We start from the raw sequence: 14,669 nt of genomic DNA, 5'->3' as shown, positions 1-14,669 counted from the left end.
CGAAGAAAACAAATTTCAAATTGATTAGCAACGCAGAAATAACAAATCATTATAAGAAAAGTAGTCGTTAAAGACAGACAAGACATGGATGCAAAAGAACATACTTCGAAGAATGCAGCTATGATGATAAAAGTATTCTCTCTCGAAAATTCGGACGAACTTAGCGAAATGGAAAGGTCTAACTATTTTAACTCTCTTTGGAGAGAGATGTCTTGCGGCCAGCTGAATGCCGTTTCCGAAAAAGGAAGAAGCGGCTTGCTATGCCTAAGCTGCTTTGAGTCACAGTGAGTACATCATATCGAATAACACAAATAAATTATAAGAAAATAATTTTTTGTTTCAATCATTTCTTTTTAGTTCTAAACCCGAATTTCTTCTTCAAGAAGTCTCTCTCCATCTGACTTTTTTCAAAGAAAAAGTGCTTTGTCGCTCTTGCAAACAGAGTCTATTCGATATAGTAAAGAAAACGGAAGGGTGCGAGGGATGCGATAATGTCAAAGAAGAAATTAAGAAGATTTTAAATATTAGTCGCCTTTTCCCATTAATGTAGTTCAATGTCGTTTTTTTTTTTTTTTTTTTTTTTTTAACCAAAATTTTTTTTTTTTAAGAATAAAATTCTTTCAATATTAAATTCAAAGGTTTAACTTTGTCCGTGTATCATTGCAAGACAAAAATTAGAATAAACTTGGTCGGCTGTGGATTCTGCATTGATAACCAAAACAGGAGCCGATAAAGAAGAAAAGGTTTGTTTCACTAGCCAATCTTCATGAACCTCATGGATAGTTCTGAGTAGCTCTAAAGAAATACTCGATTCTTCCTCACGAGAACGGGAACTAACTCGAGCAAAAGAAGTTTCTGGGGTAACTCGCAAATAAACAATCAAATCTACTCTGAGCTCAGACGAGCGAATGGGAAGATCAAAATTTTTTGTCAATAAATGAGATTCGAAGTCGCGAAAATTACCTAACCTTCGACGAGCTTCTACAAAACAATTGCTACTGTATATCGATCTTTCCATCACCTTTACAGGCAATGAAGTCGTCTGCAGATGTCTATCTAACATAACCATTTGAGCGAAATGCTGAAAATAATAGCAATAACGATCTGGGTTCTGATACATCAAATCTAAAAGATTAATTCCAGCTACATTTCGATATTCTTCAAGAGGTTCTAAAAGTGTACAGACCTGGCGATCTGCTAAAAACCTCTTGGTGAAAGTTGTTTTTCCGCATCCAATATTTCCTTCAATAATAATCGTAAGCGGTCGAGTTTTACTCAAATGAATTCCGAAAGGTAAATTCTTCTCCCAATCGATGACCGACTGTAAAGAAGGCCAAATCGATCACAGTCGTCAAGGGTGTTCGTTTGAAGATCTAACCTCGAAGGATGTTCCTGGTTTTGGAGAGATTGTTCCAGGTTGATCTTCTTCAAATGGAGCAAGACGATCCAAGTGAACCACCTTCTGACGCGAATGAGGAGATCTTCGGATTCTATAAACAACATCATTTATCCGGTTAACCACTAAGTAAGGGCCTTCCCAATTTCTTTGTAGCTTTGGACATCGTCCTTTCTGTCTTCGTGGTTGAAAAAGCCAAACAGAATCTCCAGGATTAAATTTTAAATCTCTGGCTCGAATATCATAGCGAGTTTTTAATTTATCTGAAGCCATAGAAATTCTATTCCTAGCAAAGTGATGAATTTCTTCTAAACGTTGTTGTAATAAAAAGGCATAATCTGTTTGATGCTGTCTTTGCACAGGAACAGGGCCTTTCTCTAAATCTGACGGAAGTCGAAGATTTCTTCCAGTAAGCATGAGGGCTGGCGTCTGCTTCGTCGTCTCGTGAATCGCAGATCTGTAAGATAAGAGGAAAAAAGGGATCCAGGAGTCCCAGTCTCTCTGATTCTGCTCTACGAAGGACGACAAATATTGTAGCAAAGTCCGATTCAGACGCTCTATCATGCCGTCAGATTGCGGATGCAAAGGAGTTGTACGAGTTTTTCTAACCCCTAAAATCTGAGTAACCTCTTTCATTAAGGTTGACTCAAAATTTCGGCCTTGATCAGTATGAAGTTCTAGAGGAACTCCGTGTCTACAAATAAATTCTTTAACGAATGCCTGTGCTACAGTAGAGGCTTCTTGATCAGCGAGAGGAACCACTTCTGGCCACTTAGTAAAATAATCAGCAATAACCAAAGCATATTTATTTCCAGAATGGGTTATCGGAAGAGGTCCAAGAATATCCATCGCTATTCTTTCAAGTGGAGCTCCCACGTTGTAAATTTGAAAAGAGCTTTGTCCCTTCGCTCGAGGTCCTTTCTTTGCCGTGCAGATTCGACATCTTCGACACCAATCTTCAACGTCCATCCGGCAACGGGGCCAAAAGTAGAAGTTGCGAATTCTGCCCAGAGTTTTATTCGAAGCGAAGTGTCCGCCTGCAGGAGAATCATGATAAAGAGCAAGAATCTCTGGAACTCGTGACCTGGGAACCAAAAGTTGCCACCTGATTTCTTTCAAGTCTGCAGATTCCCATTTTCGGTATAAAATTCCATCAATTAAAAGAATAGAGTCCCATTGAGCCCAATAAATTTTCAAATCTGGCTCGGCTAAAGATATATCCTGCCAGTCCGGGCGAGTTTCTGCTTCTTTCCAAGACTTCACTTGATTCAAAGTGTCGTCCTCTTGTTGCGATTTTCTCCATTCCTCCTGGTTATTTTCGAAAGAAATCTTCCGTATTACAAGAGAGGGGTCACGATTTTTCTCTAATCGTGCACACTGTTTACACTCTGGCATTTCCTCGCAGGGTCTTCGAGAGAGAGCATCAGCGTTTCCATGATGAATTCCTGCTCGATGACGAATATCAAAATCGTACTGACCGAGCCTTTCTAACCATCTAGCTACCTGACCTTCGGGAGATTTAAACGAAAGTAGCCACCTGAGAGAAGCATGATCTGTACGTATCAAAAATCTCCTGCCGTACAAATAATGGTGAAAATGTACTACGGTCTTAACAACAGCTAAAAGCTCTCTACGAGTGACACAATAATTCCTCTCGGTTTTACTCAAAACTCTGCTGAAATAGCTTATCACTCTCTCTTGACCTCCCTGAATTTGTGACAGAACCCCGCCTATTCCTGAAAGAGATGCATCCGTATCTAAAATAAAAGGAATTTCGACCTCTGGATAAGCTAAAATCGGCGAAGAAATAAGATTTTCTTTTAATTTCTTGAAAGCCTCTTCGCATTCCGGGGTCCAGTCAAAAGGAATCTTGATTCCGGTCAAATGATGGAGAGGTTTAGCTATACTAGCGAAACCTTTTACAAATCTTCTGTAATACGTACAAAGGCCTAAAAAGCTTTGAACTTGTTCTTTATTCTTAGGTGTCGGCCAAGAAGAAACCTTCTCTATTTTGGATGGGTCGGTTTTCACACCTTGTGCTGAAACGATATGTCCGAGGAAGCCTACTTCTTTCTGGAACAGATGACATTTTTTCGGGCTCATTTTCAGACCTGCTTGCTTCAGCCTAGCGAAAACTTGTCTGAGATTTTGAACTTCTTCTTCAAAGTTCTTACCAAAAACGATTATATCGTCTAAATAAACGAGGCATATTTTGCCCGTGAGCCCATGGAGAACAGCCTCCATCATTCGTTCAAAGGTAGCCGGGGCATTACTCAAACCAAACGGCATAACCTTGAACTGCCATAATCCTCCTAAACCCGTAACAAAAGCTGTTTTTTCTTTGTCTAGAGGATCCATTTCGACCTGCCAGTATCCGCTCTGAAGATCTATGGTGCTGAACCAAGTTGCACCAGCTATCAGGTCGAGTGTCTCGTCGATTCTGGGTAGAGGGTAAGAATCTTTCTTCGTTATATCGTTCAGCTTCCTGTAATCGATACAAAATCGTTTGGTTCCGTCCTTTTTGTTAACAAGGACGATTGGTGAGGCCCAGGGACTAGACGATGGTTCAATAACATCGTTCTTTAGCATGTCTTCCACAAGCTTCTTCACCTCTTCTCGGGCGTTGAGAGCGAGTCTTCGAGGAGCTTGTTTAATTGGTGAACTCTCTCCGACGTCGATCTTGTGCTTGACAGAAGTACATCGGCCCTTATCACCACTATCTTTGGCGAAAGAATCTATAAATTCTAGTAAAAGAGATTTAAACGATTCTACCTGAGCTGAATTTAACGAAATCGAAGATTTCTGAACAAGGCTCTGTAAGTGTAAAGGAAAATGTTGTTGCAAATCATCCTCCGAAAGTTCTATTTCTCGAATTCTAGGAGGGGTCCAATAAATTCCATTTCTATTTGTACAAAGAGTTATTTCACGATTGTTTGAAGCTAGCGAATTTCTCTTAGTCGAGATAACACAGTTATGAGCTGTAAGAAAGTCTATTCCCAAAATACCTTCATCCTCTATATCTGCTATAAAAACCTTATGTGGAGAGTCGATACACCCAAAAAGGTTAATTTGGACAGTAGCCTGTCTCAAAACCGGGGTCGTCTCTCCAGTGGCTGTTCGCAGAGAAAAAGAGGGAACAATCTGGTCATCGGATTTAAAGAGATCCGATCGAACTACGGTTACTTCCGCGCCCGTGTCTATTACCCACAGACAATCGACGCCATTAACAGTACCACGCGCGTAAAGACCAGACTGTCGCAGACTTCTAATTAAAAACTGTTCTCTAAGAGGGCTTTCACTTCTAACAATCTGCGATGATTTTCGCCCTGACAAATCATCCGAAACTAGTTTTTTGGGTAAGTTCCTGTCGAAGAACTCGATTGAGGATTTGCTTCCCCTATTTCTATGTTTTTCTTACGCCAGTTATAAGAGTTTAAATTCGAGCCTTGCATCGGTTTTCCACTAATTTTCTTAATTAGAAAACAATGATTGGCGTCGTGACCTGTTTTTTAAAAAAATATACAAGTCAAGCTAGTTTGACTTGTCACGACCACGTTTTTATTTATACGCTGGTTTTGTTGGTTTTGAAAAGAACCTCGATTTCTTGATTTAAAATTGTTACTGTTATTTCTATTTTTATAATTTTGAGGTTTTGACTCCTCCGAGTGTTCAAAACTTCGCCTTCTTGAGGCGCTTTCAGACACCTCAATCCGACGAAGCTTGTTCAGCCCAAAATATTGCTTTCTCATTGCCTCCACCTCGAGGGCTTTGGCTGTTGCCTCCCGCAAAGAAGTGAGGCCCGACGTTCCAACGGCCATTTTAATTTCTGGATCATTAATCGCATTCAAAAAAGCTTGCGTTGCTAATAAGTTTCGAGACGTTTCGTGGTCTGGCAAAGCTATACGAGAAAGCCGTTCAATGTCCTGACTAAGAGACGCGAGGTCTTCGTCTCGTCCTTGTCTTCTTGTCTGTAATTGTGCTGTGTACAGTTTTGTTAAGTGGTCATTTCCGTACCTCAACTTTAATGCAGAACCAAGTTTTTCATAATCAGAGATTTCTTCCTCAGACAACGCCGTTAAAACGTTCAAAGCCGGCGTTCGAAGACAGGAGGCAAGACTGTGGGCCCTCATGGCGGAGTCCCACTGATTATGTTTAGCAATTGTATTAAACTGGCGTTCGTAATCTGCCCATGGAACTTTTCCGTCAAAAATTGGCGGTTTTAAAGGATAAAGAGGTTTCTCATTAATCTGAGAAGCAGCCTCAGGAAATCTTGAATTATTTAATTGATTAAAATGAGAACATTGAGGCCGAACTTGAGTCAAAGACTCGGAAAAACCAGCCTCATTATTTACTCTCATTCTACTAATTGGAGATTCATCTACTCTCCTAATAAAAGGCACAGACCTTGATTCAGGAACATCCTGGAATCGACCTGGATGTTGAATCTGTCGAACAGTGGGAACGGGAACAGGAGAAGGAACAGGAGAGGGAAGCGGCGTAACAACTCTGGAACCTCGTGGAGTGACAGCCGGTTCTCCTGAGCCATTCACCTGATGAACAGCCTGAAGAGCTGCCACAGTCGTCCGGAACAGTTCGTGTAGACTAGTTTCGGATCGTTCTTGTGCCTCTCTATCAAGCCTGCGCTGTTCCAGCTGTTGTTCCTGTTCTCTTTTTCGCTGTTCCAACTGTTGTTCTTGTTCTCTTTTTCGCTGCTCTTGTTGATCAAGAAGCAGCTGAAGAAGTTGCTGTTGTTGGCGCTCAGCAGCCTCTTGCTGTTGAGACATGATCTTCAGCAGATCAATTTGAGAGATTGTCGAAGGAATTGGAAGAGGGTCCACTGAAGGCGATGGAATTGTTTCAGGGACCCGCGGATTCTCCATAACAAAAGGTTCTTCTCCGCTACTTTCTCTTCTTCGTGAGCGCGTCAAACGACTGCTACTCATAATTAAAGTTCGCGCACTGAGTTGATTCAATTAATAAGAACTCAAGATCCCGCTTCTGACACCAATTGTAACGATTTAGGCGTTACGTTAATAAAATATGGATCCGCGAGTTTACTTATTATCAAATCAAAGGCGTGAACAAAAATATCGTGATAAATGCTTTTAATGCAATATACGTGTTTCTTGTTTAAAGTCTGAAACAAGACTGTTTTTACAATAATATCGGTTGGCGCAGCAACCTTATTCTTTTTAAAGACATAAGAGGTTTATAAACGTCTTTTATCTATGCTGACTACTAGATCATTAAAGAGGGGCAAAGGGGTGATTTCACCCTTTGTAACAATATATATACTGTAACGTGGCAGTTCGGCTAGGCCTGCCCGTTACAAGAGACTCCCTGAACCCTGGGCGAGATCCCGGAATTAGGGTCTAGAAAATCGAGTCGCGGAATAATCTCAGAGAGCGCCAGAACTGGAGTCACGCACCCGAGCTTCGACAGGGACGAAATAGAGCATTGCGACCCAGATATTTCAGGCTTTTGTTTTTATTTTTTTTTCGAGTGCACCGGCTACCCTCCAGCGACCAACTCCGACACCGAACATCTTGCGCGGCCAGGCGAAACCACGACGATCTCGCGGGAAGGACACCGAGGCTGCGGAGGGGGAGGCAACGCAGATCCCTGCAGCGAGGGAATCCAAGGCGGACGCGATTCCCGCTGGCGGCCGGCGCGCCGCAGCCTCCCCGCTCGCCCCGCTTACGCCCAACCAAGGCAACCGCGAGGCACCAGCTAGCGACGAGGGAGCACCACCCCGCCCAACCCCAGGACTACGTACAGCTGCGCGGGAGACGACATCGCGATCTAGCCTTAAGTTCTGCGCCGCGTAGAGACGACAGGTGCGCGGCAAGTTGCGCATTCCCCCAAAATCGATGACCGATCGATTGTTGCGCATTCTTAGGGTGATGACGTCACGAAAAATTAGCGCGACGAGATCGGCGTTGCGACCATCCTAGATCACTCTAGTTCTGGCGAGTAAACGAGACAGTCGTTTGATTTCTTTTGCGTAGAGTTACTTGGTGCCCGTTTAGAGATTTTTTTTTTTTTTTGTTGTTCGTTGCGAGAAAGAATGAGCCGTCACGAGGGAGTCGGCCACTTCGTACAATGGATGTGGAGCGGTAAGCGTTGTTAACATTCTCGCGATCGAATTTGGAGGGTAATTGAGTAAAGGCTACTCCGAAAAAGGGTGGCCGTTTTCTTTTGGTTAGTTTGCGCGTCGAAAAGTACTCGAAATTCGTTTGCCGATTCTTTTGCTTGGTGACCGTAGCCTGAGTTGCGCGTAAGAGAGTAACGTTAATTTCGGGGGATCCAGAAAATCAAGTCGAGCCACGGGTTGAGCCGAGACGTTATTGTCTCGAGTTTGAGTGTGACCGAAGTCCGTTACACGGGGTCATTTCACGTCATCCGGCACATCCTCGATTCTCGTATAGGTCGCGAGCAATCACGGGGAGCATTCGAATTCGCGACTGCCTCCCGCCGTCGCCGAGGAAGTGAAGCTCGGGTGCGTGCTGATAAGAGTATGCGTTTTTAGGGGAGGATCGCGGGTGTCGCGACGAGCCTCGCATCAACTTAGTGATTTAATATTACTTTTTTTTTTTCTCTCTTCTTTTTTTTTGTTTGCATTATCAGTTAGTATTAAGTTGGCGATCAGCGCCATTTTGTAAAGGACGTTCGCGGGCAGCGCATCGAGTCCGATTTTGTTTTTGTTTTTTTTATGAAGTAGGGTATTGTTAAGACGGCGACTAGCGCACGTAGGCCGTAGAGGTCTCCTAGAATTATTCACCTTTTTTTTGTTTGTTATTATTTTTTTATTTTTATTTTATTTGGAGTATTTCTACCTTTCTTATTTAGTTTAGATCAAAGTAACGTAGTATTTGGAATCGCGAAGGACGACTTGCGTGGTCGTATTATCATTCCTTTTTATTTTTTTTATTATTTTTATTTCATTTGTTTTTGTATTATCGCTGAGGAGAAATATACCATTGGAATTTTATAGTAATTTAGCCACATCACGCGTTGGCGTACCTGTGTTGCAATTCTCTCGACCCAAAATTTACCCCTCCCCTCTCCGCGGTACTGAGCTACCGAGCATATGGTCGCGGTGTGTCGTATTATCGATTTCGAGGCGTGTTGATCACGCCAGGCGCCCAACAAACTTCGCGACATTGTTTCAGATCAAGGATACCTCGCCGGACGCCAAATTATTGTGCACGCGGTAAGTTCCCGGTTATTTGCTCCGAGTAACCGAGGTGCAGAAAAATCCACGTCACAATACATATCTGAAGTGACAAGAATCTGTACAAAATGGCTACCGTTCAATTGGCGTGACGGGACCACGCTTAATCCAATCCAGTGTATATATATACTTCTCGCAAAAATTAAGGGAACAACAAAATTTTCGAAATTTTTAGGTGATTTTCAACAGGCTGTATTTCAGTGAAAAATGGTCGTACAAGAAATAAAAAAACAAAGCTTTCGAAGCTTGAAGACTCTAGTTTTTGAATTTTTTGGTTAAAAATTTTTCAAAGCACTATTAGCCATGCAATCCTCGGATAAAGCGCGAAGAAAAAATTTTCAAAATTTTTTACATTTTTTTTTTCGCTCTACGGGCATGGAAAAATTTTTCCGAGCTAAACCAATGCATAGGTCGCATAGCCTGTTTATTCAGCTTCAAGATGCTTTTTTTTAAACCTCGATACGACCATTTGTCTTCGAGATATCGAATTTTGAATGCTAAAGGATCCTTTTTCACTCAACTGCCGATATCTCTGGAACTACTGGTCGCACAGCAAGCCGAAGGGCAGTTTCTTTTTCTGCAGAAAATTTCCTACAAAAATCTGTCAAGGTTGATGTCAAAAAAATTTTTTTTCCACCTGTAGCGTTAACGTGAAAAAAGAGCAAAAAAATGCCATTTCGCCTTTTTGTGGATAATCGACTGTATCTTCGTCAATATTGGGGGGAAAGCATAGGTTAGAAGAAAATTTTACAGCCTAATGTACCCCAAAGGTCCCTCTAAATCGGTAGATCGATCGGTTCAGCGGTTTTCCTGGACCGATTGATTGAAATTTTGAAAAAATTAAGAGAACAAGGTCCCTTAAGAAACAAAAACCTTGTTCCCTTGATTTTTTCAAAATTTCAATCAATCGGTCCAGGAAAACCGCTGAACCGATCGATCTACCGATTAAGGGGGACCTTTGGGGTACATTAGGCTGTAAAATTTTCTTCTAACCTAAGCTTTCCCCCCAATATTGACGAAGATACAGTCGATTATCCAAAAATTCCTTAAGAAACAAAAACCTTGTTCCCTTAAATTTTTCAAAATTTCAATCAATCGGTCCAGGAAGACCGCTGAACCGATCGATCTACCGATTTAGGGGGACCTTTGGGGTACATTAGGCTGTAAAATTTTCTTCTAACCTAAGCTTTCCCCCCAATATTGACGAAGATGCAGTCGATTATCCAAAAAAAGGCAAAATGGCATTTTTTTGCTGTTTTTTCACGTTAACGTTACCGGTGGAAAAAAATTTTTTTGACATCAACCTTGACAGATTTCTGTAGGAAATTTTCTGCAGAAAAAGAAACTGCCCTTCGGCTTGCTGTGCGACCAGTAGTTCCAGAGATATCGGCAGTTGAGTGAAAAAGGATCCTTTGGCATTCAAAATTCGATATCTCGAAGACAAATGGTCGTATCGAGATTTAAAAAAAAGCATCTTGAAGCTGAATAAACAGGCTATGCGACCTATGCATTAGTTTAGCTCGGAAAAATTTTTCCATGCCCGTAGAGCGAAAAGAAAAATGTCAAAAATTTTGAAAATTTTTTCTTCGTGCTTTATCCAAGGATTGCATGGCTAATAGTGATTTGAAAAATTTTTAACCAATAAATTCAAAAACTAGAGTCTTCAAGCTTCCAAAGCTTGGTTTTTTTATTTCTTGTACGACCATTTTTCACTGAAATACAGCCTGTTGAAAATCACCAAAAAATTTCGAAAATTTTGTTGTTCCCTTAATTTTTGCGAGAAGTGTATATCGGTGGAAGACACCACTAGCTAGGGACGGGCGACATCAGTTCGATATTACATATATCGATATCGTTAATTCGATATACCGAAATATCGAATCGAATTATAGGTCATGGTCTATCAGCGTATATCGATATTTTTTCATCGATATTTGCTTCGATATTCGTTTCCTTTTTTTTTTATAGTACGCAAAACGGATGGAGAGATAATACAGGAGAAAAAGGAGAACGGTGTGCCTCGTGGTCGGTTCGTCGGTCGGAGTCGCCATTGCGTGAGAGACACTTCACTCTCTCCGCAACGCAACAAAACTCGATCATTTCATGAAAAGCTTCCCTCCGTAATGATTTCATAGTAAGATCATTTTAAATATGCAAAAACATACTTAGATACATAAATCGCTGGAGAGAACCAAGACGAAAGATAAGGACAACATAACCTCAAAAAATTAGAGCACGTCATACTGTTTTGCGCTGAGTGCGCGCATAAGCGAGATTCGGTACACGGTCTTAATTTTATTCCACCAAGGCGTTTTCGAGAAAAATACGTCAAAATCCAAATCTTGGTTCTCATCCATGTTAAATGTAATAAATACTAAATTTTCTTGGGAACTTGGACAGAATTGATAAGATTCAACTTATCAAAATTTGCAACGTTTCGTTGGTTTCATTTATTTTCCAACTTCATCAGGGAAGCTGTAACAGATGTACATAAACTTTAAAATTAAGTTGCATAAAACAATAGACATGATACATGTAAGTTACAAATTCAGAAATAATAAACTAAACAAAATTACAAAATATTTACTTTTGAGGTTAAATCCTCGTTAAAATCCTTTGGTCCATAACATCAAGTCAAAAATATGTTTAAATAAGACTAGACAGATATATACATTTTTTAATAAAATTATAAATTCATTCTGCCAATAAATCAATTTAAATAAAATAAAATGGGCAAATATAAACAATGATGGACAAATACACATGTCAAACGTAGTGACTCTTAAATCACAGATTGTACTACTCTCACACAGTGTGATAGTACGTGTGGAGCTCGCATTATCTGTATTGTCAACATGACTCTGTTGTCCATGACTAGTACTATTCATATTGCGCGAAAGTTCAAACTCTAAGTAAAATAAAAATAATTACTATGACTTCACTAAATCCTTAACATCATTTATCAGGTCACTGTAAATTGTACTGAGGTTTTGCGTGTCGGATCTAAAATTGACACAATTCATCGCCTTAATAAAAATCATTTCACTTAGATTTCTCTTCATGTAATTTTTCTCCAGATCTAAAATCTCAACATCCTCGAACTGAAAGTTATGACCATCCTCAACAAAGTGATGTTCCGCTAATGCTGAGCAATTTTAAGAAAATAAAAAAACAAAACATCAAAAAGTTTGGGAAGCTACAAGACAAGATGACTGACAATGTAGAACAAAAAGTTGGAAACAGAATTTATAATTTTACTGATACAGTTTTACCATCAGAAGTCCAGAAGATCTTAGATTTAGATTTTAATTATGGACTACTTACAACGAATATCAATCAACCGGTCGTTACAATTATTAAGGATCTGGAGGGATGTATCGACAAAGCGAAAGATGACGAGTTATCCAACGAAGCTTTGACGGGAGTGAGAAATAATCTGAGAGCAAGAGGTGTAAATATTGTGACAAATCACATTAAATATCAGCGTAGAAGCAACAGCAATCACAAGAAAAACTTCAACCTAGTTAAAAATATCAAAGTCACAAGAAATTTCTTTAAACAACATGAGGATCTCTTAGTAATGCGCTCAGATAAAGGTAATTCAACAGTGGTCATGTACAAAGAAGAATACCTCACAGAAATGAATAAGTTGGTTGGCGACCGTAAAACATATGAAAAGATCAAAAGAGATCCTACGTCAAAGCTACAAAACATAAGCAACCGCTTAATAAAGAAGCTTGTGGATATTGGTATCCTTGACAACATCGAAGGTAAGCTAATGCGAACTCACAGTGCATTGGCACCAAGAATCTATGGCTCAAGGAAAACCCACAAACCTGGGTGTAAACTTAGACCAGTGGTCAGTAGCATAGGATCACCAGGTTATGAGATCGCCAATTTTGTTCATAAGAGTCTGTTACCGTTCGTAATGAGTTTGAAATATAATGTGACAGATTCATTTCATTTTTTAGACCAAATCAAACTGAAAAAGGTAAACAGAGACCATGTTTGAATATCACTGGACGTAGTATCTCTTTTTACTAATGTTCATAACAGTTTAATAAGGAAAATCATCATGGAGCGGTGGGATGAAATCCAGAAATTTGTGCAATTGGACCAGACTACTCTACTAGAGCTTATTGATTTTTGTTACGACTCGGGATATTTCGTGTTTGATGGCAATTTTTACCTTCAGAAGGAAGGATGTGCTATGGGGAGTCCAGCAAGTCGTTCAATTGCCATCATTGCAGTAGATTATGTTGTTTCAACGGCGTTGACTCACCTTGACTTTGAAATTCCGATTATTAAGTCGTATGTTGATGATCTCTTCGCAGTGGTTCCAAAGGATAAAGTAGACAGCATCTTGGATGTGTTTAATAGTGTTGACAAGGACATCCAGTTTACCTTGGAAGTTGAGAATAACGGGAAGTTGCCTTTTTTGGACATACTAATAGAAAGATCAGAAGATGGTGATCTCATAACTTCTTGGTTCAAGAAACCGTACAGCTCAGGAAGAATTTTGAATTTTAATTCCAATCATCCATTGAGCCAGAAATTGGGGGTTGTAAAAGGGTTTTTGAACAGAGCCATGCGCTTGAGTCATGTGAACAAGACCAAGGAAAGTATTCGCATGGTTAGAAGATTACTGTCATCTAACAATTATCCAAACAAGGTCATCAGCAAGTGTGAGAAAATTGTGTCCGAGTGGATTAGAAACAACATCAAGAACAACAATGTCAACAGGAATTGGTCGTTTAGCAGATTTCCTTACATAAAAGGCTTGTCACCAAGACTGGGATCTTTATTTAGGCACACCAACTGCAAGTTGGTATTCTATAATGTATTCAAGGTTAAGGATCTATTTTCCCGGCTAAAAGACAAAGTGGAGATCTTTCTCCACTTTGTCTTTTAGCCGGGAAAAGAAGATAGATCTGGCCTGGTATACAGGATTCCGTGCTCGTGTGGGAAATGGTACGTTGGACAGACCAGGCAAAAATTAAAAACCAGAGTGAGACAACATAAACTTGACTGCAGACCTGAGAAGTCCATAAAAAACAACAAAACAGCATTAGCGGAACTTCACTTTGTTGAGGATGGTCATAACTTTCAGTTCGAGGATGTTGAGATTTTAGATCTGGAGAAAAATTACATGAAGAGAAATCTAAGTGAAATGATTTTTATTAAGGCGATGAATTGTGTCAATTTTAGATCCGACACGCAAAACCTCAGTACAATTTACAGTGACCTGATAAATGATGTTAAGGATTTAGTGAAGTCATAGTAATTATTTTTATTTTACTTAGAGTTTGAACTTTCGCGCAATATGAATAGTACTAGTCATGGACAACAGAGTCATGTTGACAATACAGATAATGCGAGCTCCACACGTACTATCACACTGTGTGAGAGTAGTACAATCTGTGATTTAAGAGTCACTACGTTTGACATGTGTATTTGTCCATCATTGTTTATATTTGTCCATTTTATTTTATTTAAATTGATTTATTGGCAGAATGAATTTATAATTTTATTAAAAAATGTATATATCTGTCTAGTCTTATTTAAACATATTTTTGACTTGATGTTATGGACCAAAGGATTTTAACGAGGATTTAACCTCAAAAGTAAATATTTTGTAATTTTGTTTAGTTTATTATTTCTGAATTTGTAACTTACATGTATCATGTCTATTGTTTTATGCAACTTAATTTTAAAGTTTATGTACATCTGTTACAGCTTCCCTGATGAAGTTGGAAAATAAATGAAACCAACGAAACGTTGCAAATTTTGATAAGTTGAATCTTATCAATTCTGTCCAAGTTCCCAAGAAAATTTAGTATTTAATACGTCAAAATTTCTTCGGAGTTTTGTTCACCCAGCTAAACCCTCGGCATCGGTCTTGTACGAACCGCATTGCATCAGCTCTCTCGCACTCTAGCTTTTTATCGTCCGTAGTGAGCCTCGCCTTGATGAAAAAATGTTTTGTTTCGATCTCAAGGAGAAGTGATCCAGGATGGCCCTTTTGAAATTTAAAGTTCA

At 39.8% G+C, this 14,669-nt stretch overlaps 1 protein-coding gene across 1 annotated transcript; it reads left to right on the top strand.

Moving 5' to 3' along the window:
- Nucleotides 1–11,485: 11,485 nt before the first annotated feature.
- Nucleotides 11,486–13,911, top strand: LOC124293405. The gene is made up of 4 exons (XM_046734249.1): nucleotides 11,486–11,507; nucleotides 11,708–12,551; nucleotides 12,687–13,458; nucleotides 13,543–13,911. Exons 1-4 carry the CDS (start codon nucleotides 11,486–11,488, stop codon nucleotides 13,909–13,911), a joined length of 2,007 nt encoding a protein of 668 aa, XP_046590205.1.
- Nucleotides 13,912–14,669: the final 758 nt, after the last annotated feature.

The sequence above is a fragment of the Neodiprion lecontei genome, chromosome 3 (assembly GCF_021901455.1).
Source record: "Neodiprion lecontei isolate iyNeoLeco1 chromosome 3, iyNeoLeco1.1, whole genome shotgun sequence".
In the NCBI taxonomy this organism is placed as follows: Eukaryota; Metazoa; Arthropoda; class Insecta; order Hymenoptera; family Diprionidae; genus Neodiprion; species Neodiprion lecontei.
The sequence above is the reverse complement of the archived record's forward strand: the minus strand, read 5'-3'. Positions and strand labels throughout refer to the sequence as shown.

Coding starts and splice junctions, on each gene's coding strand:
- LOC124293405 (XM_046734249.1), top strand. CDS start 11,486: ATGACTCTGTTGTCCATGACTA. Junction 11,508..11,707: donor GACTCTGTTGTCCATGACTA/GTACTATTCATA, acceptor ATTTTTCTCCAG/ATCTAAAATCTCAACATCCT. Junction 13,459..13,542: donor GGCACACCAACTGCAAGTTG/GTATTCTATAAT, acceptor TTTGTCTTTTAG/CCGGGAAAAGAAGATAGATC.